The 23,657-nt window shown below is 37.8% G+C and overlaps 1 protein-coding gene and 1 pseudogene across 4 annotated transcripts in view; one reads left to right on the forward strand and one right to left on the reverse strand.

The window, feature by feature from the left end:
* Positions 1-23,657, reverse strand: part of Ankrd12 (ankyrin repeat domain 12) — a 110,873-nt gene that overhangs the window by 47,828 nt on the left and 39,388 nt on the right. For 3 of the 4 annotated variants that reach the window (XM_048442091.3, XM_048442094.3, XM_048442092.3), the window contains 3 exons: positions 20,044-20,244; positions 16,662-16,804; positions 12,774-12,921 (listed from right to left, as the gene is read on the reverse strand). In XM_048442091.3, coding sequence (XP_048298048.3) covers positions 12,774-12,921; positions 16,662-16,804; positions 20,044-20,244 — 492 coding nt within the window. Of the gene's footprint in view, positions 1-266; positions 347-12,773; positions 12,922-16,661; positions 16,805-20,043; positions 20,245-23,657 lie in introns of those variants that run through there. The other variant, XM_048442096.3, reaches the window with a different exon arrangement.
* On the forward strand, positions 13,954-14,532 carry LOC146896078 (glyceraldehyde-3-phosphate dehydrogenase pseudogene; annotated as a pseudogene).

A 23,657-nucleotide genomic window follows, 5' to 3' on the forward strand; every position in this document is an offset into this window, starting at 1 on the left:
GTTCGGTTATCTTCTAATTTTGTAACCTTCAAAGTGTATCTGTCACATGGATGGCACATCTGAGGGATAATGATGCTGTGGGACTTTCACACACAAACATCTATGGGCAGTTAAACTAATTCTTCATTAAATAATGCTTTCTGAATTTTGATTGGTTAAAGATTGATAATGTTAAGTTTAATAAGGACCTCATGTAAATTAAAGAATAAAATTTGGGTTATTTTCATCAGTCTTCAGCAACTCCAAAATCTTTGTACGATACTTACTGACAATTTTTGCATCATTCCTTGAGGCACTTTGATCAAGCAATAATTCAGGCACATTCACCATGTGGAAAATAAATATTCTGAAAAATCAATACATAGCTGATGAACACAGGAAATAGTACTAGTGAAAAATAAAAAAGGTTTTAGAAGATTTGTCCTACTCTAATTAAAACATGTATGTTCAAACAAAATGCTTTTATCCGAAAAACTTGTTGCAGCACTTTGTTCTATGCAAGATTTTTTTTAACACAAGCTGCATTATAAAGCTGTAGCTTCTTGAAGAATCAAAATTAAAGAGTTCACAGCAATACTAGAACATTGCATATAAAACGTTCTACCTAAAAAAAATTTTTCTTACTTTCTCATTAAAAATAATGAATTTCAACTGATAAATCCTGATTCCATACAGCGGGGAGGACGTATAAAAGACCTCCAGCTTTTAGGTAACAGACAGATTTGCAAACGGTTTGAATGTAAAAACTGACTGGAAATATTGGAACTATTATATTATTACCTCTTTTCTTAACCAGCTCTATTTACAGTGCTTAAACAACGCCTACCACATAGAAGGTGTTCAGAAAGAGTGGTAAGATAAAACTTAAATGGAAGGAAAAGAAACGATAGTTAGGTTGGCTTCCAAGTACAGCTGAGTGATGTCATCATTAAGAAAGGAAAAACCATAGTGTTACAAATGGGAGAAGTAAGTTTCATGTGTGTGTTGATTTCTGAGGTTTCACTGAGGGAACATGTGGCAATATCCAGCCGCAACTAAACTACGTTTTTGAAGTTTTAGAGAAAAGTCTGGGATTGAAAGATATGTCTGGAAGTTCTTAATATGTAAGTGGTAGTTTAAAATGATGACGTGTGCTGAACTCATCTGGTAGACTGTTAAGAGAAGAGGGTCCATAAGGGAAATATTTGAGAAGGCCACACATGAATCAAGGAAAAGAAGATAAATGTCTACAAACAAACTTGGAATAAAGCAGTCTAGGAAAGTGATAGAAAGTCAAAGGGAATTAAGTCCCAGACATCAAGACATTAGAAAAGTAAACAAGCATTTTCAACTTCCAGTTTGAACAGAAAATATCTAAACTACTTCTAAAGGATCTAGCAGTGAAGATCATTTGTAATTTTACTAAAAACAGGTTACATGAAATGCAGTTAGACTATATTATACTTGAATTTCAGGTGTGAAAACAACAGACTACTAAAAATTAATAAGGGTCTGGAGGGATAGCCCGTTAGTTAGAGCACCGGCTGCTTTTCCAGAGGACTTGTGCTTAATTCCCAGCACCCAAATGGAGGCTCACAACCTGCAACTCCAGTCCAAGGGGATTCAACGCTACCTCTGGCTTCTTTGGGCACCAAGCGCACAAATAGTGCTCATACATGCAATACATAAACACGCAAGCAGGCAAAACACCCATATATATAATTTTTAAAAAAATAATCCAGGGCTACTTCTGTAGCTTCTAGCTCTATACTTCAGTATAACTTCATGAGCACTCTAGCATAATTCCTTTCCAGATTCCAATTCCTTGCAATATTTCACACAGAAATGTTTTATGTACATAGATAAGCATACAGACAGGTTTAAAAGCAATACTCATGACTAGGGATGTAGTTCAGGAATGAAGTACTTCCCTAACATGTGTGACGGTCTGGGTTTGATACTGCAAAATCAAACCAAACTAAACCAAACCAAACCAAATTGAACACCAAATAATGTTGGTCACTTTATAAAAATTAGCTACAAAATATGATTATTCATCTTAACCTAATACACATGAAAATCTTTCCAAGCAGCTGCAACTCAAAGCACACCATCAACATATTTGAGTTTTTAATCAATCTCCTAGTGATGCTTGCATATTTTAAAAACTTTTTGCCAATGGCACTGGGATTTGTCTCTGCTGCGTGTACTGGCTTTTTGGGATCCTATTCTCTTTGGATGTATACCTTGCTCAGCCTAGATGTAATGGGGAGGGCCTTGGACTTTTCACAGGGCAAGGTGCCTTGCCTTCTCTTAGGATTTGAGGGGGTGGGGTAGGAGGGTGTGTGGAGGAATTGGGAGAAGAGGAAGTGGGAATTTGGATTGGTATTATTTTTTTTAAAAAATCTAATAAAAAATTTGCCATTAAAAAGAGTATTGTAATAGGTACTCTGGTGTGGGAAAATGGTCTGTATTCTGTCAATTATATTTTAAATAAATGCTGATTTGTCAGTAGCCAGGCAGAAAGTATAGGTGAGACAACCAGACAGGAAGTAGAGGTGGGTCAATGAGAACAGGAGAATTTGGGGAAGAAGGAAGCCCATTCCTCTGCAGTCCTGACCCAACCACAGAAGAGGCCAAGATGTGACTGCCCCGCTGAATAAGGTACTGAGCCACATGGCTAACACAGACCAAGAATAATGGGCTAATAATGGGCTATGTAAGTTATAAGAGTTAATAAGAAGCCTGAGCTAATGGGCCAGTTTATAACTAATATAGACCTCTGTGTGATTTCTTTGGGACTTAACGATTGCAGGAACTGGGCAGGACAGAAATCCCGGCAACTAGCACTCCTAGTATTCCTAGCAGTGTGCGTAGCTAATTTAAGTATTTCAAGAATATTTTTGCGAAGGTGGGCCAATAAGATGACTCAGCTACTAACACAAATGACACATGCCACCAAACTTGATGGCTTGAGTAAATCCCTGGACCCACATGGCTGAAGGAGACAACTCTAGCAAGTTGTCCTATGACCTCCATATGAGTTTCATGAACACACACACATTTTCATATCCATGCTCTCTAAGTAATGAATAAAATTTAAAAATTAAAAAAATCTTTGTGTAGTAAAATTCAAATGACACGAAAGTATAACCTAGAGCTATTCTGCTTCCTAACAATCAGTTTCTACATATCTCACACTTGCATTCACCATATATCTTTAGCACTTGAGACATACCTTGCCCCTATCATCTCACCCACAAATACTTTAGGATTCATTTCTAAATTAAGGTCTCTTGTACTCTGTTAAACTGTTGACAGACATCCAGAAGAACAGCAATAATTCACTCACTTCCCTGCCTTTGGGGGGGGGAGGGTTGGGACAGGGTTTCACTATTCTGGAACTCAATATGTAGGCCAAGCTGTCCTTGAACTCACAGAGATCGACCTGCTTCTGCTTCCCTGAGTGCTGGGATACAAGGCATGTGTCACCATTGCCTGGCTTCTTCCCTGCCTTTTAAATTCCATCCTTTTGTTAGGTGACCACTCTTATTAGTTGGTTTATTCTTCCAAGGCAAGGAAAGTATGTACCACTATGCTTTTCTGAGTCTTCTTTCTTTCCCCTTTCTTGAGACAGGGTCTCACCATGTAGCCCTGACTGGCCTTGAACTCATGGAGATCTGCCCTCTTGCCTCTGCCTCAAGTGCTAGAATTAAAGGCATGTACTACCATGCTCAGCTGCTAGGTTTTTAAAACACTTGCAGTTCTCTGTTTTTTGTTTGTCTCACAAGTTAATTTATACTTGTCCAGGTATTTTAAATTTCTATAAATTTAGTTTTCAAGTTCTTTAGGTTCACTGGATCTGTTACTTTACTTTTATTTATTTATTTATTCATTCATTTAATTATTTTTATTAATTTACTTATTTATTTGCTTTACTTTATTTTCTGAAATAACAATTTAATGGTTTAATTCATTTACTTACTGAATTACAATGTCTTGTTAGCTTCTACAAATATTGCATTTGTTGAGGTGTCTGTGTTTTATTGTAGACTGAACTTTGAGCCTCACACATGCTAGGAATAGGTAACAGTTTACCAACTGTCCTGACTCCAAACTTTGATTTCTAGACCCATCTTGCCCTGTGGTCCAGGCTGGACCTGGAACTAGTAAGTTTCCTGTCCTCTTGCAAGCTGGAAGCACGTGCTATTTCTAAGACTATCTGTAGAGCATCAGAATTTCTCTGACCATTTTTAATGTCAAACTTAGATTTTCCTCTAGTTCCTTTATTTACTGGGGTTAAATTGTGTTCACTTAAGCTGACGGCTCTCTCATATCTCCAGGCAACCCTGAAGGGTTGCTGACTTTTTTTTATCAGTGCACAGCACCCTGACATAGAGTAATCCAAGTGGCAGCTCATGGTGCAGGAAGAAGGTAAGGTAACTTTTCCTAGAAAGCAGTTGAAGCTCTGGAAAGAAGCCTGTCTGCTACCTAGCGGGTTTCACAGTCTCAGCTAGTACACTGGACTAAGTCATCTACATACACAGTCCTTGGACTCTTGTGAGAGAGAACCTTGATATACTCTCCAGGGTCAGTCTCTGCTTATTGAGCAGTATCTAAGTACTTTACACATTAAATTTACATTTTCTACTACATAGCAAAGAGATAAAAGTTGCCACTTTTATAATTTTACCTATAGTTTAGCTCCTTTAATATTACTTCTTTCAAATACTGATTGATACCATAATTTTACTGTTATATTTCCTCCTTATTTTTATAATACTATTATAGTAGCAATAATATAATATTAGTAATATTGTAAATATTACTGTTATATTTCCTCTTTTTTTCACCTCCACTTTCCTCCTATAATTAACTAGTCTATGAAGTAGGTGAAAACACTGGAAAACTGTTGCAACTGCTTGTTCCTTTCTCAAAAATGATATAATACCTATTATGTGGTATATAACTATATAACACCCCTCATCTTAAGAATTAGTATATGTGATATACACATATGCGTGCACACATGTACACATGTACACACGTACACACACATACACACACACACACACACACACACACACACACCTCATCCAGAAGAGGGGCTTCCTACCATTCTTACAACTGGAGTGTAATCCCTGGAACCTATTTCTGAAAGTGTCTTCTGACCTTCACATTCATGGCATGGAACACATGCCCTGTTCCTCCTCTACATATAATGAACAACTAAATGTCTAAATAATTTATCAGCATCCTGAATCTTACAAGTGCTATTTATTTTGACTGAGTTTTAGGTAAACTTCTCATGGAGAACAAATCACCCATGTAAGCCATGCGTAAATTTTTAATGTTGCTTATTTTCTCTAAAGTTCAACGTGCATTTCAAACTATTTCAGGGGTGGGTACAGGTTCTCCTTTTCTTTTCCACCCAGTGAGTCTGCATAGAACAAAATCTGCTTAGGTTGCTACAACCTTGATGTTGCGGACTGTACACTCCTACTGCAGTTCAACACATTCCTCTTAGAGTGCAGCTGGGTCCTGAGCACCTAAGACAGGAAAATCTGTTCCCTTTGACAGACTTCTTTTATCAGAAACATGAGGCACTTTTATTCTTGCTTTTTATTTAATGGTAGTAATTGCTGATGTCCAATGCTTAGCTATATTAATAGCTCAGGGTTGCAAACATGGTCATATTTTCCCACATATTTAACCACGGTTCATTTTCTAAAGATATTTTTTTTTCTTTTTTAAAGATTTATTATTATGTAGAGTTCTGTCTGCATCTATGCCTGCATGCCAGAAGAGGGTGCCAGATCTCATTACAGATGGTTTTGAGACACCATGTGGTTGCTGGGAATTGAACTTAGGACCTCTGGAAGAACAGTAAATGCTCTTAACCTCTGAGCCATTTCTCCAGAGACTAAAGATACTTCTTAATACAAAGAAGTTTCCCAGTTTTAGGACACTTGTAGATTAGGCAAGATAATGATTTTTTTTCTGTTTACTTGGTTAATTAAAAAAAAAATAAACTGGTTCTTTAGCAATCTCTGATTAATACACATTAATGTTTAAAATTATCATTATAAACCCATGGATTTAAATATATGAGTTCTTAAACTTTGCAATTAATCTTATTAAACAAGACATTATGTCACTGTTGGCCAGTGGGAACTACTTCAAGTAGTCTCTTGAGGTCTTTGAACAAGACCTCGCACTAGTCTTTAATAACCTAACTCTGAAGAGAAACAGCATTCCAAACTCATCTCATGTACATGCTCTGTCAAGGAATAACCGTTCTCTTAAAAAGTCTTGATTTTTTTTCTCTTTTCCTTTTCTCTCTTTCTTTCTTTCCTTCTTTCTTTCCTTCCTTCCTTCCTTCCTTCCTTCTTTCTTTCTTTCTTTCTTAGTAGAAAATATCTTAAGACCACATGGGAGCCAACAATTATTGTAACTATATTACTCACTGCTTTTACAAGAGCAAGGACATTTTAATAGTGTGTGTCTGTGTATCAGAGTGCAGGTGCTTGTGGAGGCCAGAGACATCAGATCATCTCTGGAGCTGGAGTTACTGGTGTTCTGAGCCACCTGACATGGGTGCTGGGAACTGAACTCAGATTCTCTGCAAGAACAGTATGTGCTCTTAGCCATGGAGCCGTCTTTCACTCTGTATTGGTAAATATTTTAAACTTTACTTAAAAATAATTACAAAGTTCAAAAGTTTAAAAAAATTGAAATTACTAAATACTACATATCTTTTAACCAGATTTGCCTATGATTAATATTGTACACCCCTGCTTCACAACACTATTTTTTGGTTATCTATCCATCTACTTTTATACTTGAAGTATAGGTTAGAGTAATTTCAGACACTAGAATCCTTTATTCATAAATACTTCAGTATTTCCTAAGAATAGATCTCAAGTGGGTTGTGGTGCACACCTTTAATCGTAGCACTTAAGAGGCAGAGGAAGGGGGGCTGGAGAGGTGGCTCAGTGGTTAAGAGCACTGACTGCTCTTCCAGAGGACCCAGGTTCAATTCCCAGCACCCACATGGCAGCTCACAGCTGTCTGTAACTTCAGTTCCAGAGAATCTGACATCGTTATACTAATGCACATGAAATAAAATTAAATAAAGTTTTAAAAAAAGGTGCAACTGGAAACACAATGATGTTTAAAAAAATAAAATAAAATAAAAAGAGGCAGAGGAAGGTGAAACTATCTGAGTTCAAGGACAGCCTGGTCTACAGAATGAGTTCCAGGACAACCAAGGTTACAGAGTGAAACCCTGTCTTGAAAAACTAATTTTCAAAATAATAAAAAGAACCTATTTAGCTGATGGTGGTAGAGCATTCCTTTAATTCCAGTACTTGGGAGGCAGAGACAGGAGAAACTCTGAGTTTGAGGCCAGTCTGGTTTACAGTACGAGTTCCAGGACACTCGAGGCTACACAGAGAAACCCTGTCTTGAAAAACCAAAAAAGAATAGCTCTCAAGATTTAAAAACTACAGCTTTGCCATTAAATGCACATACTATTCTTGCAGAGTACTAAAATTTGCTTGCTAGCACTTCACAACTGTCTGTAACTTCAGCTTCTAGGGATCAGAACCCCTTCTGGCATCTGTAGACATTGACTCCCATGCATATTCTGTGTGTGTGTGTGTGCGTGTGTGTGTCTTTGAAAAAGATAAAAATTCTCCTTACATACCTTGCTGTTGTCAGCCACATCCCTATTACACAGATATATTACTTGTTATATGACTAGTGATGCTCTCCACATTCACTTTTCTCCTTCAGTAGAGGTTCTAGCCTAAAACAGGTGCTACCTTTTAATTATGTCTTTCAAATTCTAAAACAGTTCTGCTATTTTTGCTGGCCTCTTTTAACACTGTCAATTCCTTTTTAAAAATAATTTTTATGCATTTTTAAGTATGTCTGTGAGAGAGGGCGGATGGAGGGAGGGCGCAGTGCTCTCAGAAACTAGGTGAGGGCATCAGCTCCCCTAGAACTGGAATTACAGACTGCTGTGAGCGGCCATGTGGGTGCTGGCAATTGAACCTGGGTTCTCTACAAGAGCAGCCAGTGCTCTTAACCACTGAGCCATCTATTTAGACCCATGTCCCATATACTGTCAATTCTTAATCTTTATGACATTAAATTGGCTTTATTTAAAAACAAAACACTGAACATTCTTCATGATAACAAGTGCAGATGGTGATAATCTACAGTTATCTGGAGGCTCACGTTATGCATCTACACTCACATCTGGAGGCTCACGCTGTGCATCTGCACTCACATCTGGAGGCTCACGCTGTGCATCTACACCCACATTTGGACGCTCACGCTGTGCATCTGCACTCACATCTGGAGGCTCACGCTGTGCATCTGCACCCACATCTGGAGGTCACGCTGTGCATCTGCACTCACATCTGGAGGCTCACGCTGTGCATCTCTTCTTTCTTTGATGATGTTCATTTGGGTTACCCAGTCAAGAAACCACTCAATTTCTCTGACATATTACTGACTTGTTCTTCCTCCTCTATTTATGATTATATAGGTCTAGTCATTTCTCAAAACTCAAAGAATGATAGACCTATGTATTTCCCAACACAATTATTAACAAAAGAAATCATTAACGAATATTAAACTTCAGTTAATAAAATGTATGCTCAAGTATTCTGGGCTGTCTGCATCTTATTATGAACTATCAAAATACAAGATGTACCCTGGACATAGTAATGCACACCTTTAATCCTAGCATGTGAGAGGCACAGGCATGAGAATATCTGAGTTTGAGCTCAGTTTGGTCTACATAGTGAGTTCCAGGTCAGCCAAGGCTAGATAAAGCAATGGATGATAATATGGCAATATAAAGGAAATACAATAAAAGTTAACAATTGGGACATATAGTTGACGAGTATAGGGTATTTATTTTGTATAATACTTGCTGTAAACATAAATAATATGTACTTACTATGTACAATTCCTTGAAAATTAATACACTTGAGTATTTTTCATAATAAAATGTTGAGATTTGGGGGCTAAGGATGTATACTCAATTAGTAGAGTGCTTGCTTACTCTCACAGGCCTGGGGGCTTGTTCTCCAATACAATCAGGTATGGCGGCATATGCCTGCAATCACAGTACTTGGAAGGTGGAGGAAAGAGGACCATGAGTGCAACATCACAAATTCTGACTACATAGTGAGTTTGAGGTCTGGTCAGGCTACATAATACTCTGTCCAAAAGAGAGAGAGAGAGAGAGAGAGAGAGAGAGAGAGAGAGAGAGAGAGAGAATTTTAAAAACATACCGTAAGAGGCTAGTTTACAAAGACGACAAGCGGCAATGGGCAGTAATGATCCCCACCAAGGTTTTTGAGTGTGGTATACTTAATACTGTCAATGAAAGCCAGACAACATTTAGATACTAACAGGTGACTGTGGTGGTGATAAATATCAGTGTCAAGCCTATGTGAGCGTGTGCTGGAGGTGTGCTCAGCCAGACCTCCTTGTGTGCATTAGGGCCTAAGCTTGATTTCTAGCACTGTGAAGAACGATGCTTTGACTGTGAGCCTGTAATGGCTAAGTCAGCTCTTCAACCCTTCTGATAAAATCAAAGTTTATGTGTATGGTTGTGGTTACGTGACTGCCACAGTGCATGTACACAGGTGAGAGGATAACTTTTGTAGGCTGCTTCTCTCCTTTCACCATGTGGGTTCTAGGAATTAAACTCAAGTTGCAGGCTTGGCAGCAGGCACCTTTACCCACTAGCTGAGCCATCTTTAAAACAGTTTCACATGAGAACAACAATAAAAAATCCAAACAGTTGTCTTTTTTTATTTGTTTTGTGTGTGTGTGTGTGTGTGTGTGTGTGTATGTCTTCATACACAGTATGTCTTCATACAGTATGCACGTGTATGGGGTGTATTTTTATGATGATGTGCATGTATATTCGTGATAGGGGTTGAGATTGAATGTCTCCCTTCATTACTCCCCACCTTGAATACTGGCTTGACAATTTGTCTGCTCTAGCTAGGCAGTCTACTTCAGAGCTCCTTCTCCGACTCCTCCCACACACTAGGATTCCACCCACTCCATGTCACTTTCCTGGTATTTTCTGTAGGAGACAGAAATCCAGACTCAGGTCTTCAAGTAACAGAAACTTAACCCACTGAGACACAATCTACCAAAACCTCTATCCAAACAGCATTATTTTACAGTAATATATACGTAATTGAGTATATACAGGTAGTATATATAACTTAAATTAATAAATATTTTAGGTATATTTTTTAATCTATTATCCTTTGTAGTTTATTTATTCAAGCAGATCAGAAGACATTTTTCTTATTTTAAATTTTTTAAATAATTTATTTATTTTTATGTACATTGGTGTTCTGCCTGTATATATGCCTGTGTAAGGGTTTCAGATCCCCTAGAATTGGAATTACAGACAGTTGTGAGCTGCTATGTGGTTGCTGGGAATTGAACCTGAGTCCTTTACAAATGTAGCCAATGCTCTTAATCACTGAGCCATCTCTCCAGCCCTTATTTTAAAATTCTTAATAGAGTAAATACAAACCCACTTCTATTCTGTTACACAATATATATGGAAGGATGTTTGTCATTATTAGAAAAACTAAACATGGGGCTAGAGAGATGGCTCAGTGGTTAAGAGCACTGGCTGCTATTCCAGAGGTTCTGAGTTCAATTCCCAGCAACCACATGGTGGCTCACAACCATCTATAATGTGATCTGATGCCCTCTTCTTGGATAAAGGTGTACATGAATATAGAGCACTCATATATAAAGGAAATAAATAAATGTTAAAGAAAAAAAGAAAAAAACTGACCACAAAAGAGTTAAGTTTTCATTATGGATTTGGCCCTCTGGTCAACTAAGCTCCAGGTTATGTGCATCAGTACATGCCCATTAGTACATGTGCCTCAATACCTGTGCAGCACAAATTGGACTCAGTCAATTATTTTAAAAAATAAAGCAAGGTTATGAAGTTGGGAGAAGTGGTGACAGAGTGAGAGACAGATTGCTAAGGAACTGAGGTGAATATGTTTACAACACATTGTGTATTTTTTAAAAATGTATTTTATAACTAATTATATACTATTCTCCTTCACAAAAAACAGACTGATTTACTTTTATGTATGAGTGTTTACCTGAATGTATTTAAGTGCACCATGTGTACCTGGTGCCAATAGAAGCCATAACAGGATGCTGGATCTCCTAGAACTAGAATTACAGTTGGTTGGGAGGTGCTGGGTACAGAACCAGGTTCTGGAAGAACAGCCAGTGGCTCTTACACAATGAGTCACCACTCCAGCCCCATAATGTACCCTTGTTGAATTAACTATACTTACTGCTGTCGTCTCATCTTCACTAATGCTTTAGTTTTTGTTTGATGTTTAAATTGTAATCATAACCTCTTCTATAATCAACTGATGACAGTTTCAAGTCATTTTAAGATAGCTATGTAGTCAGTGATCACTGCTGGTCTTTATTCCTTGGCTCCTTTATTACCTTATCCACAATATGGCAGCACTTCTTGGCCAATGGAGTACATGTACAACTACCTCTGTCCAAGACAACCAATTCCATACTCAGAAGGTGCGTTCTCTTATAGTCAGTCTTCCACATGAATGATAACTATTTCGTAAGAGAAAAAACTTTCTTCTTAAAACTATTTTCAAACTATTACTTCCTGTAAATGGCTAAAATTACACCTTGGTATTTAACCCCTTGTATAAAATTTAATGTAAAAATCACATGTTCACTTATAAGAATTGAGAATTTAAAAAAGGCATTGTCATTTGTCATACCTTTTTTTCTTTAACTGAATTTTGCCTGAAATATCCAATTTCAACCCAGAAAACTTCCTTTAACATGGAAAACGTTTTTTTCCATAAAATCCACAAACTGTATTTTTTTAAACTCTAAGTATATACCAAATATTTTGTAACATGTTCCTCTGAGGGGCGAGGGGCTACCTAACAAGCACAGGGCCATAGGTCCCATCCCCAGCTCAAAAATTATTTTGAATTGCTCTTTTTTAGAAATTAAGTTTGCAGTCAGGTATGGTGGTGGATGCCTTTAATCCTAGCAGTCAGGAGACAGAGGTGGGCAGAGCGCCGAGGTCAAGGTCAGCCAGATACACGAAGTAAGACCCTGCTCAGACAAACAAAACAAAAAACTAGTAATAATAAATAAAAGTTACATTTGTAAAGAAATTTCTTATTATGGCTCAATCACCTAATTTACAAAAGTACAAATTGTAAAGATGACTTATTAATCTCAAGAAAGATAAAATATATTGTTAGTAGCAACATAATACCAAATAGAAGGGGAGAAATGACAACAGCAGTGTTGATAGGTATGCATGGCGAGAGGTTCTGCAGTAAGACTGGATGCAATAAAAGGTTAGTTCAGCAACTTACATAGTCATAATACAAAGAGGGTAATACAAAGATGGTATTATGACTGCATTCATATAAGCTGTATACAGCACACAAAGGTTAGTAACTACATCACCACAGGCAATTACAAGGCATTGAATAACTAGCTAGCATTATTTTAAGGTACTCATTTTATGTATTACACACCAGTGCAGAATGTTCTATAAAATACCATGACTGAATACACATGAGCTAAAACTGCAGCTGGACTTGGTGGTACACACCTGTAATCCCAGGACTTAGTAGAATGGGGCAGGAAGATTTCAAGTTTGAGACTGGCCTGGGCTAAGAAGCAAAACACTGTGTCAAAACAAGAAAGACACAAACCTGTGTAGCTCTCATCATCACCAGACAAAGGCACTTCTCTTTTTAGCAGCAGCTCCAGCTCCTCTGTCTCTGCTACATCCACTGGACGCTCTCCATGTTTATTAGCTTGAAATGGATTCCCACCATGACGAAGCAACAGTTTCACTATCTGCAACATTAAATAGTAGGAATATTTAGTCCCGCCGTTTATTTCAAACCATTCTCCCTCTCTTCTTTTAAGTGTATGAGTGTTTTGCTTAAATTTATCTGTGTACCACTTGCTTGTCTGGTGTCCAAAGAGGTCAGAAGAGGGCATCAGATCCCATGGGAGTGGCTGGAGTGACACTTGGTCGTGAGCTGTCATGTGGGTGCTGGGAACTCAATCAGGCAACCAGAAGAGCAGTATGTGGTCTTAACTGCTGAGCCATCTCTCCGGCCACTCTCTTGATAACACAATATCTATTTGAATGCTATTTCGTCTATTCTACATCCATGAATATCTACTCAAAAATCTACTCAAAAATCATCATTCTTCTTCTCCCTTCACTAATTCTACTTTCATTAAGCTTCACTCCATCTGAAGACCTCATCATCTATAAAGAAATGTTCTCCTTAAATTTTAAATGGGGGGAGTGGAACTGAAGAGATGGGTTAGGGGAGGTGGAGGATGGTTTCACAGCCTGATCCACATAGAGAGTTTCAGGATAGCCAGGGGTATGTAGAGAGGCTAGAAACAAAGATTCTTGATCCTGTTGAAAGGTTTCTATGATCATCAGAAAGCAATCAATGCAGGTAAAGGGCATGAAAAACATGCCACAGAATTTTCAACATAAACAACCAACGTTTTACAGATACCTCATACATGAACACTCTACTTAATAGTTATATGAACTTAAAATTGCTTAAAATATAACAGGTAACAAATGAGAAGGTAAGTAAAAATTGTAAGCCAAAAAATAACAAATATAGCTGGGTGGTAGTGGTGGCAGCTACCTTTCATTCCAGTACTTGGGAGGCAGAGACAGGCAGACAGATCTCAGTGAGTTTGAGGCCAGCCTGGTCTACAGAGTGAGGCCCAGGACAGCCAGGGCTACACAGAGACACCTCGTCTTACAGTCCAAGCCATCACGGCCACCCAGAAGACTGTGGATGGTCCCTCTGGGAAGCTGTGGCGAGATGGCCATGGTGCTGCCCAGAACATCATCCCTGCATCCACTGGCGCTGCCAAGGCTATGGGCAAAGTCATCCCAGAGCTGAACGGGAAGCTCACGGGCATGGCTTTCTGTGTTCCTACCCCCAACGTGTCTGTCGTGGATCTGACATGCCACCTGGAGAAAGCTGCCAAGTATGACGACATCAAGAAGGTGGTGAAGCAAGCATCCGAGGGCCCACTAAAGGGCATCCTGGGCTACACTGAGGACCAGGTTGTCTCCTGCGACTTTAACAGTGATTCCCACTTTTCCACCTTGGATGCTGGGGCTGGCATTGCTCTCAATGACAACTTTGTAAAGCTCATTTCCTGGTACGACAATGAGTTCGGCTACAGCAACCGAGTGGTGGACCTCATGGCCTACATGGCCTCCAAGGAGTAAGAAGCCCGCCGTGGACCACCCACCCCAGCAAGGACACAGTGAGAGAGGCCCTTGGCTGCTGAGCAGTCCCTGTACTAACTCAACCCTTGACACTGAGCTCTCCCTCACAGTTTCCATCCCAGACCCCCAGATAGCAGGAGGGGCTTGGGGAGCCTACTCTCTTGAATACCATCAATAAAGTTCACTTCATCCCCTCAAACAAAACAAAACAAAACATAACAAAAACCTCGTCTTAAAAATAAATAATTAAATAAATAGTAATAGCTACCAAAATAGAACTAGGATTAAAGCAGCATAAAGATGTGTAAGGCACATGTACTTGTGACTGGCAGGGCACCGACTATTCTACTGGTAAGCTATGTCAACGCTCATCCACCCTCACCTCTTAGACCTGTTCATAGATCTGCTCTTTTCAACTTCCCCTCCTGAGAAGGTTTTACATGCTCCTTGATGATATGATTTTTTTCTTAATGGAAAAATACTTTCTTATTTCTTAGCTTTAGTTCATAGAACACGGTACAGATATATAGGGATAAGAATGTTTAGCAGCTTTTCTTTTCTTCCTTCTTAAGCACAAACAGAAGAACAAGGAGAAAACAGTACTCAAAACTTCTTAAACTGTGAAAGTTAAAGAAATGGCTCAGTGGTTAATAACTCTTATTGTTCTTGGAGAGGACTTGGGATCAGCTCCCAGCACCAAGATGGTAACTTACAACTACCCACATGTGTGTACCACGTTCTGTCTTTGCAGGTTCCTGTACACACATGGTGTTCATATGCATGGAAATGAAATATATATGTATGTATATTTTTAAACTCTTAGTCTTGAACAGAGCACAGCAAGGCCCTTCTAGAAGGGCTGCAAACATTATTGAATACTTAAAGTATACGAGCTCAAATGTCAACTTTTGTAAATACTGTGCAGCTATGAGCATATTTAGAAACTGAGGTCACAGAAATATGTCTTAGTCACAAGGTATAATCTCAATCATGCAGTGTATGTACTCACTGAGCCATCTTACCAGTCAACATTACAATGTCTCCAATGAGAAAGATGGGGAAATATCTTACAGAAAATAATGAAAAAAACAGCACGTTTCATTTCTAGAAATTATTTTTGTATATATAAAGTACAGCAATACAAAAGTAACTTTAGAGTTTTCCTCCTTGAAGTTTTCATTAACATTTTCAATATCAAGGTTTGCTTGCATGTACAGTGTCTTCTATTCCTTCTTAATATTCCCTTTTAGAAGGTATAATTTTAAGGGCTGGAGAGACAATGCAGCAGTTAAAAGCCCTCGCCACACAGACAATCTGGGTTGGGTTCCAGCACCAACAAGGCAACAATCATCTAACAATTCAGTTCCAGGGGCTGCAATGCCTTCTTCTGGCCCTCACAGGCACTGCACATACATAGTATACAGACACAGACAAAATACCAAAACTACACAGATAAATTTTTTAAAAGCTCCCCCAGCCCCCATACAGGGTTTCTCTGTGTGTGTAGCCCTGGCTGGCCTTGAACTCAAAGAGATATGCCTGACTTTACCTTCTGAATGCTGGGATTAAAGGCATGAGTCACCACTGCCTGACTAAAAAAAGCTTTAAAGAAAATAAAATAAAATAAAAAGAAACCTCTTTTTAAAAGTAATATAAGATGAGGAGATGGACACTCACAAGAGAGGTTAACGTATTTCATTAAGAGCATAGTAAATTGGCCAAGCAAAAGTGAACTCATCTTTTTACTCCAAATCCAACTTTTGTCAGTTGTAAATACTTTTAAAAAGACAAACAACACAGACCTACCTCTGCTGTGTGTGTCCCAGCCATACTTCGTCTAGTTATCTGACAGATCAAAGTATTAAAATGTATTTAAAGAAAGTATTATAAAGTATTTATCTGAGAGAAAAAATGTTTATCAAATTGTTTAACTTATTATTAATTAAATCACATTTTATTTATTTTGGGGAGTTCTTTTGAGTTTCACTCTGTAACCCTCTTTGGTCTACTTACTATGTAAACCAGGATGACCTCAAACTCAACAAGATCTGCCAGTCTCTGCCCTCAAGTGCTAGGATTAAAGGTGTGCACCACTCTGCCTGGCTGAACATGGTTTATTTTATAAAAATAATAATAATACTAAATCAAATTAAGTACAAATAAGAAGTTAAAAAATATAAAAAAAGAAAAGAAAAAAGAATAAGGTGCTCAAACAATGAATGAAATTCACAATCAGACACTGAGAAGTGTACTCAATTACTCCTGGTAGCCTTTGTTCTGTGAGAACATATACCAATGACTTGTTCTCCATACTCACATCTCTATGCCCACTGCTGGCAGAATCATGGAGGGGGGTGTCATCATCTAAGCCTTGTGTATTAACATCTGCTCCCGCTGCTATAAGTATTTTAGCGACATCATAATATCCAACATTGCAGGCTTCATGCAAAGGTGTCCATCCTAAAGTAAGAATATAAATTTAACAAGAGTTCAAAACATATGCTTTTTATATTCATATTTATATGTTGCATATCAATTCTAAATTGCACATGATATGGAAAGAAAAGGGAAAGAGGAATAAACTATTTAAAATAATCAAGAACACCATCAATTTTGCAGAAGGTTCGTTTGAGGAAATACCTGTTTCAATGCAACTAAATTATTATATAAAATAACTAATTTTATTCAGTTTTACTTTGGTTTAATTCATAATCATCAAAACTATAAAATATTTTAAAAAGAGGTAAAATGAGTTAATTTTGATAAGAATCAGTTAAAAAAAACCTTTATGTTTTATGCTTTATTATGCTCATATCTTTTCTAGACTTAATACTGCTTTTAAGAAAAATAGATCTGTCACTTTGTTTTCATAATTAAACATGTTCACTAATCAAATACTAGAAAACATTAAAAAACACAAACAGCACTGTAATTCTATAATAATCCTATCACACAAGTATAAAAATATTTAAAATCTCATGTAATTCTTACTAGCTTCCCCATATTCATAAACAAGAATGGCTATTTGTTGAGGAATATTTCTTTACACTATAAAGATGTGTCTCTGCCTCAGGCACCTTCTGATTGGTTTAATACAGAGCTAACTAAATGACCATAGCTAGGCAGGAGAGCACAGGCAGGACTTCCAGGCAGAGAGAGAGGAACTAGGAGGAGGAATCTAGGTGGGATTATATCAGCAGACTCAGAATGAGTCGGATTTGCCGTACGAAGAAGAGGTAACTGAGCCATGTGGCAGAACATACATTTAAAAAAAATGGGTTAATTAAGTTATAAGAGTTAATTGGGGGAAAAGCCTAAGCTAAGGCCAAGCTTTCATTTCAGTAAGTGTCTGCGTCATTATTTGCAGGCTAGTGGTCCAAAAACAGTCCGACAAGAAAGCTTGCTACAGATGTTTAATCCTTTCTCTGAAGTAGTGGGTTTTTCGTTATTGGTGTGGGTTTTTTCTTTTCTTTCCTTTTCTTTTCTTTTTTTTGGTTTGTTTTTGGGTTTTCAAGACAGGTTTTCTCTTCTGGCTGTCCTGGGACTTACTCTGTTGACCAGGCTGGCCTCAAATTCACAGAGATCCACTTGCCTCTGCCTCTTGGGTGATGGGATTAAAGGTGTGCACTACTACTACCTGGCTCTGTGGTGTTTCCTTTTATAGCTACGTTTTTCTAGAACATACTGTTTTGATTTTTTCCAGATTTCATCTCCCTCAGCAGCCCAGGAAGGCTTCAGTCATCTCAGGGTCCTCCTGAGCACTAGAGCTACAGGTACAAACTATATAACTGGGCAGGACACAGTACTCAACTGACTGGATAAACTGTTATTTATTTTTACAAGTTCCCATCCTGGGGAAGTGGCTGACTGCTAAGTTTTTAATTTAGAAAAAAAAATGTTTCAACATTATCCCTTATTTGATTTTTATACATGTCTCAGATTATGTTTTAAAACAAATTTGTAAATGTGGAATTTTAGAGAATTAGTAAAGTATATTTTGGGTAGATAATAAAGAGTATCATTCTCCTGGAATGGACCAGTGTGTTGTTCCCTCCTTTTTCTCCTTTCCCTCTTCTCTGTAGTTCTCCGTCCCTCCCTTCCTATCTCCTCTTCTATAGAAATTCTTCTACCTCCAACTCCAAAGTGCTGGAATTATAGGTGTGATAATACCCATTTCTAATGAAGATGTGAAGAAAGAACTGCTTCATATATTTATTTTTCTGTTGTTGAGAGAGGGTCTGACTTTAAAATCTCTATGCAGCCAAGACTAGCCTCACATTTGCAATCTTCCTTCCTTGGCATCCTTAATTGCTGGGATTTACAGCTGTATGACATTTTGCTTGGCTTTCATATACACTTGAAGATATAAACTGATGGATACATAATTTTTGGTAGATAAGCTGCTATTATTTAAAATAATATATAATATGCATCTCCTTTAATATAAGTAATTTCAATCCTACTAAAATACTTCATGACTATGTACAAATACATTTCTAAGAGTGTTCACTAGAGTACTGCTTAGGAAAAGCCAGGCATGGTAGCACGTATCTTTAATTCAGACAGCAGAGGCACAAGCACATCTGTGAGACTGAGGCCATCCTAGTCTACATAGCATATTCAAGAACAGCCATGGCTACATAGAAAAAACCTGTCTCAAACAAGACAAAACAAAGGCACACTATAAAATCTGAAGCTATTAAAAATGAAACACACACATACACTTGCCAAACATTATAGGTAAATTGCAGAATTATAGACACAGAATTATTTTATGTTTTCTAAAGACTATGTGTAATTATGTAAATGTTAATTTTTATGTGTGTTTATGAAAATAAACTGAAAGGATATTTTTCCAAGTAGCTAATAATTTTGTGGAAGAGAAAAGTGTAGGGGAAGAAAAAAGAGCATAATATGTGAAGTTACATCTGATTGGAGCCAAAGGCACAGAAGGGAGACATGTGCAATTATAAGGAGAGTTTCTTTATTTTTACATGCTCTGACTGCCTGCATTCTTTTTAAAATTTATTTATTTTTACTTTATGTGCACTGGTGTTTTACCATGGGTGTCTGGTCCCCTGGAACTGGAATTACAGACAGTTGTGAGCTGCCATGTGGGTGCTGGGACTTGAACTTCGGTCTTCTGGAAGAGCAGTCAGTGATCTTAACCACTGAGCTATCTCTCCAGCCCTGACTGCTTGCATTCTTAAGAGTAGTTAAGAGTTATGCTACTTGCATAATTAAAACCAACCAAGGCTGGTGAAAAGACTGAGCAAGGCTGGAAAGCAGAGGAAACTCCACACGGTGGAAAGAGAAAACTGACTACACATGCATGCTGTGGCACATGGCCCACTTTCCCAAATTCACCATTGATATTAAGTATATTTTTTTAAAATAGAAAAGATAATTACCACTCTCTTATGATCCTTGTGTTCAAGTTAGTAAACATTCTTAAAACAATTATGTGAATTAACCATATTAAAATATTATATGCTCAAATCACCTAAAATAGAAACTAATTTATATAATTACACAGCAGTAATTTGTATAGATAAAAATCTGAGTAATTGGTGACATGGAAATGTAATAAAGATCAAAGTTTTATATATAATTCAAGCTTTGAATAAAATACACTTTTAAAGTTATAGCCAGGATGTTTCAATTTTAGTTCCTGGGTATCAGAATTACTAAGGTCTCACCTGCAAAATCTTTCACATTCACATTTGCCCCTAAACTTATTAATTCTTTGACTTGTTTCACATCTCCTCGAATAGCAGCCATGTGTAAAGGCGTTTCACCTCGTTCATTTCTTTTATTAATTTTATCTTTTTGTCGAGATGAAGAACTGGGCGTCTTCTTCTGGGCTGGTGTTGCTTGCGATGGATGACTTGGTGTGGAATCTGTAATAAAGAAGACAATGCACCAAAGTTCCCAATCACCTATGAACCACATCAACCATCAGCAAGGCACAGTAACTCTCTGGGTGCAGCAGTGGCATACATACCTTGGAGGTAACCAACTGCTATCTAATTGGACTTAAAGACCCACATAACAAGAAAGAAGCCACACCTGGTACTGGAAACCTAGCTAACTAATTAGTACTAGTGAAACCATGGTTACTGGAGAAGAATCTATAACCACTAATTTAGTAAACCAGCACAACTCCCAATAACAACCTATAAACATTTGTCCTTACACTTACAGAAAAGTATAGTTTCTAACTTTTATCAAGGAAACTTTCCTTTGCAACAGATGGAGAAGACTACAAGAAACCATGATCAATCAAAGTTGAGTTGGGGAGCCCAGTCCCAATGGATATATCTACAAAACACACCCATACCTAAGGCCCAGGAAGTGTGGGGGCAGAATGATTCTAAGAGTCTAGTCAGGGATTTGCTGAGACTGTGTTTCCTGACACGGGAAGCTATACCCATCTGTGTACTAAAAGAGGATACCAATCAACATTCCCAACTGGATGGAGATCAACACACAAGGTCTTGACCCTATACAAAGAACTAGAGGTGACTGGGTAAAGCTGGAAGCAGAAGAGGTGGCCTTCCTCAGGCACATAAATCGGTTATCCAGTGACAAAGAGTTAGCCATGAAAACATATACAGGTAACATTATATAGACTCGATGAGTATATTTTGAAATACATACATGTATATGTATATATAAATACATATATTCACGTGCTATGTAATAACTGCTGAAGAAAGAGCCCATGACTTTGAAGAACAGCAGGTAGGGTATATAGGAGGGTGTAAAGGGAGGAAAGGGAAGGGAAAAATGTTGTAATTAAAGTACAATCTCAAAACAGGAAGATACAAAGGGAAAAGCAGTTCTAAGTGATTCTGCATTCTTGCAAAGTCCTTAATAATAACATAACTGTTTCTTAGAACACAGGGAATACTGTCTTAACCTAATAATCTAAAAATTGCCAGGCAGTGGGGCCTTTAATCCCAGTAGTCAGGAGGCAGAGACAGGAGAAGCCAGCCTAGTCTACAGAGCGAGTTCCGGGGCTGCCAGGGCTACACCTTTGTCTTAAAAAACAAAACAAAAGAAAAGAAAAAGAAGAAACAAGTCAAATATGATGGTAACAAGCCAATGAAATGTTTTTCCTTTCTTCCAATTCGTAAAACAAGGTTTAAAATGATAATATATGTGTGTTTCTTTAATGAATAATTTGATGGAATACACTGATTTTTTTTCTGGGCATGCTGTAGAATATTAAAATCAAGATGAAAATACACTGAAGGCTGGCATTCACAGCCCTGACTAAAAACACTAGCATTCTTTCCTGATATAAGGCACTAATTCAATTCACAGATTATTTAACTATGAGAAATAAGTCAATGCTCTGTAGGAAACAAAAGCAGTTAGAAAAAGGTTTGTCAAAATTATGCTATGCTATGATTCACATCTTTTTTTAAACACTTTTATTATTTTCATTGTGGTGAAGGGGAGGCTTGTGCATGATTCCAAGTACCCTCGGATCCCAGAAGCATCAGGCCCCTGGAGCTGGAGTTACAGGTTGTTGTGAGCCATGTGCTCTCAACCACTAAACCATCTTTCCAGGCCAATTCACATCTTTTTACTCTTGATTTAGCCTGTATATCAAAAGCCAAAGCCCTTGACCCTCACCCTACCAATTTTATAACCACTAGGTGAAAAAAAAATGGGTTCTTAAGCAATTTCTTTTGAAAACATACAAGTACTTAAACACCTGCTCTAAGAAGGGGAAAAAAAATCTATGGAACGTAATTTTTCACTGTCTTGCAAGAAAACACAGCTAGAGTTCTATAGCATCAGCATCCTTTCTGAAACAGAAAATTCAAAGGTTTGCTTTGGGAATTTTAAGTACAGTGTCTTACCAACAATGTTTCCATTTGGCTATTTCTAAAACATAGACTCCTCAAGAGGAAGAACCCTACTTTATTCAGCATCAAATCTCAACTACTTACAAGATATCCTGCTACACACTAGAACTCAAAAAAGATGTGTTGAATAAATTTTATAATTATGACAGTTAAATTATTTAAGAAAATGACTTGTTGACTTTCTTATAAATTAAAGGATCCATCAACGGGTAAAGTTGTCAATCCAAAACTCTAAACACATGTTCATGACAGCTAACAACTTGTAACTTCAAAAGCTTTCCACTCTAGTTTTACACATTATAATAAAGCTGACTAGCAACCATCCTTAAATGAAAAAAACCAGTTGTGGATTAATGTAATATAACAATATTTATGTAGAAAAAAAAAGCAAACACCCACACAAGCAACAACAACAAAAGATACATCTCTGACTTGGTCTAGTGGTATAGACCTGTAATAATAGACACTCAGCAGACTGCTGAGGCAGGAAAATTACCAAAGGTCTGGCTTGGCTATGAAGTTCAAGGTCAGTCAGCAAGGACAACTTAGTGAGACCTATTTCAAACTAAAAAGTAAACACGAGGCTGAAGATGTGACTTGGCAGTTGACTAACTCACTTGGCATACACAGCGAAGACAAGACAAGACGAAACTGATCTTTGTGTTTATGCCCAGAAAATCCCTGAGTATAGGAATGAGACTCCCCAATAGTGATGAGCTAGCTATAGTGGGTGGAGATAGGCATCAAGGATGAGAAAAACTTTCCTTTTCAGAGAACTATAAAAATGTTTTAGCATATCTTTCATCTGTCCAATCTTTATCAAGTTATGATAGAAATGATGAATGTTGGGGCAATGAGTTGTCTCAGGGAATAAAAGTGCTTGCTACCAAGCCTACCAATCTGAGTTCAATCCCTAGCTTCTACATGTCAAAAGAAAACTAATTCCCACAAGCTGTCCTCTAACCATATACACATGTGCATATATACACATAATAGGTAAATAAACGTTCAAATACCTTATATTAGAGAACACATAGCCTCAAATGGGAGAGATAAAGTTTTAAAAAAAAAACAAAGAAATAATGGGAGTAATAAAAACAGAAAATTTTATTTTTTATAAACTAGTGCTGGAGAGACAGCTCAGTGGCTAAGAGCATCCGGTGCTCCTGCATAGGACCTGGGTTCAGATCCCAGCACACACCTGCCACTCCCAACAGTCTGTAACTCAGGTTCCAGAGGATCTGACACCTTTTTGTTTTTTCTTTTTTTGGTTTTTAAAGACAGGGCTTCTCTGTGTAGCCCTGGTTGTCCCAGAACTCACTCTGTAGACCAGGTTGGCCTCTGCCTCCTGATGCTGGGATAAAAGGCAAGCATCCCCACTACCTGGCCTGACACCCTTTTCTAATCCCCACTGACTGCTGTATGCATGTGGT

This window comes from Myodes glareolus, chromosome 1 (assembly GCF_982192425.1).
Source record: "Myodes glareolus chromosome 1, mMyoGla1.1, whole genome shotgun sequence".
NCBI lineage: Eukaryota > Metazoa > Chordata > Mammalia > Rodentia > Cricetidae > Myodes > Myodes glareolus.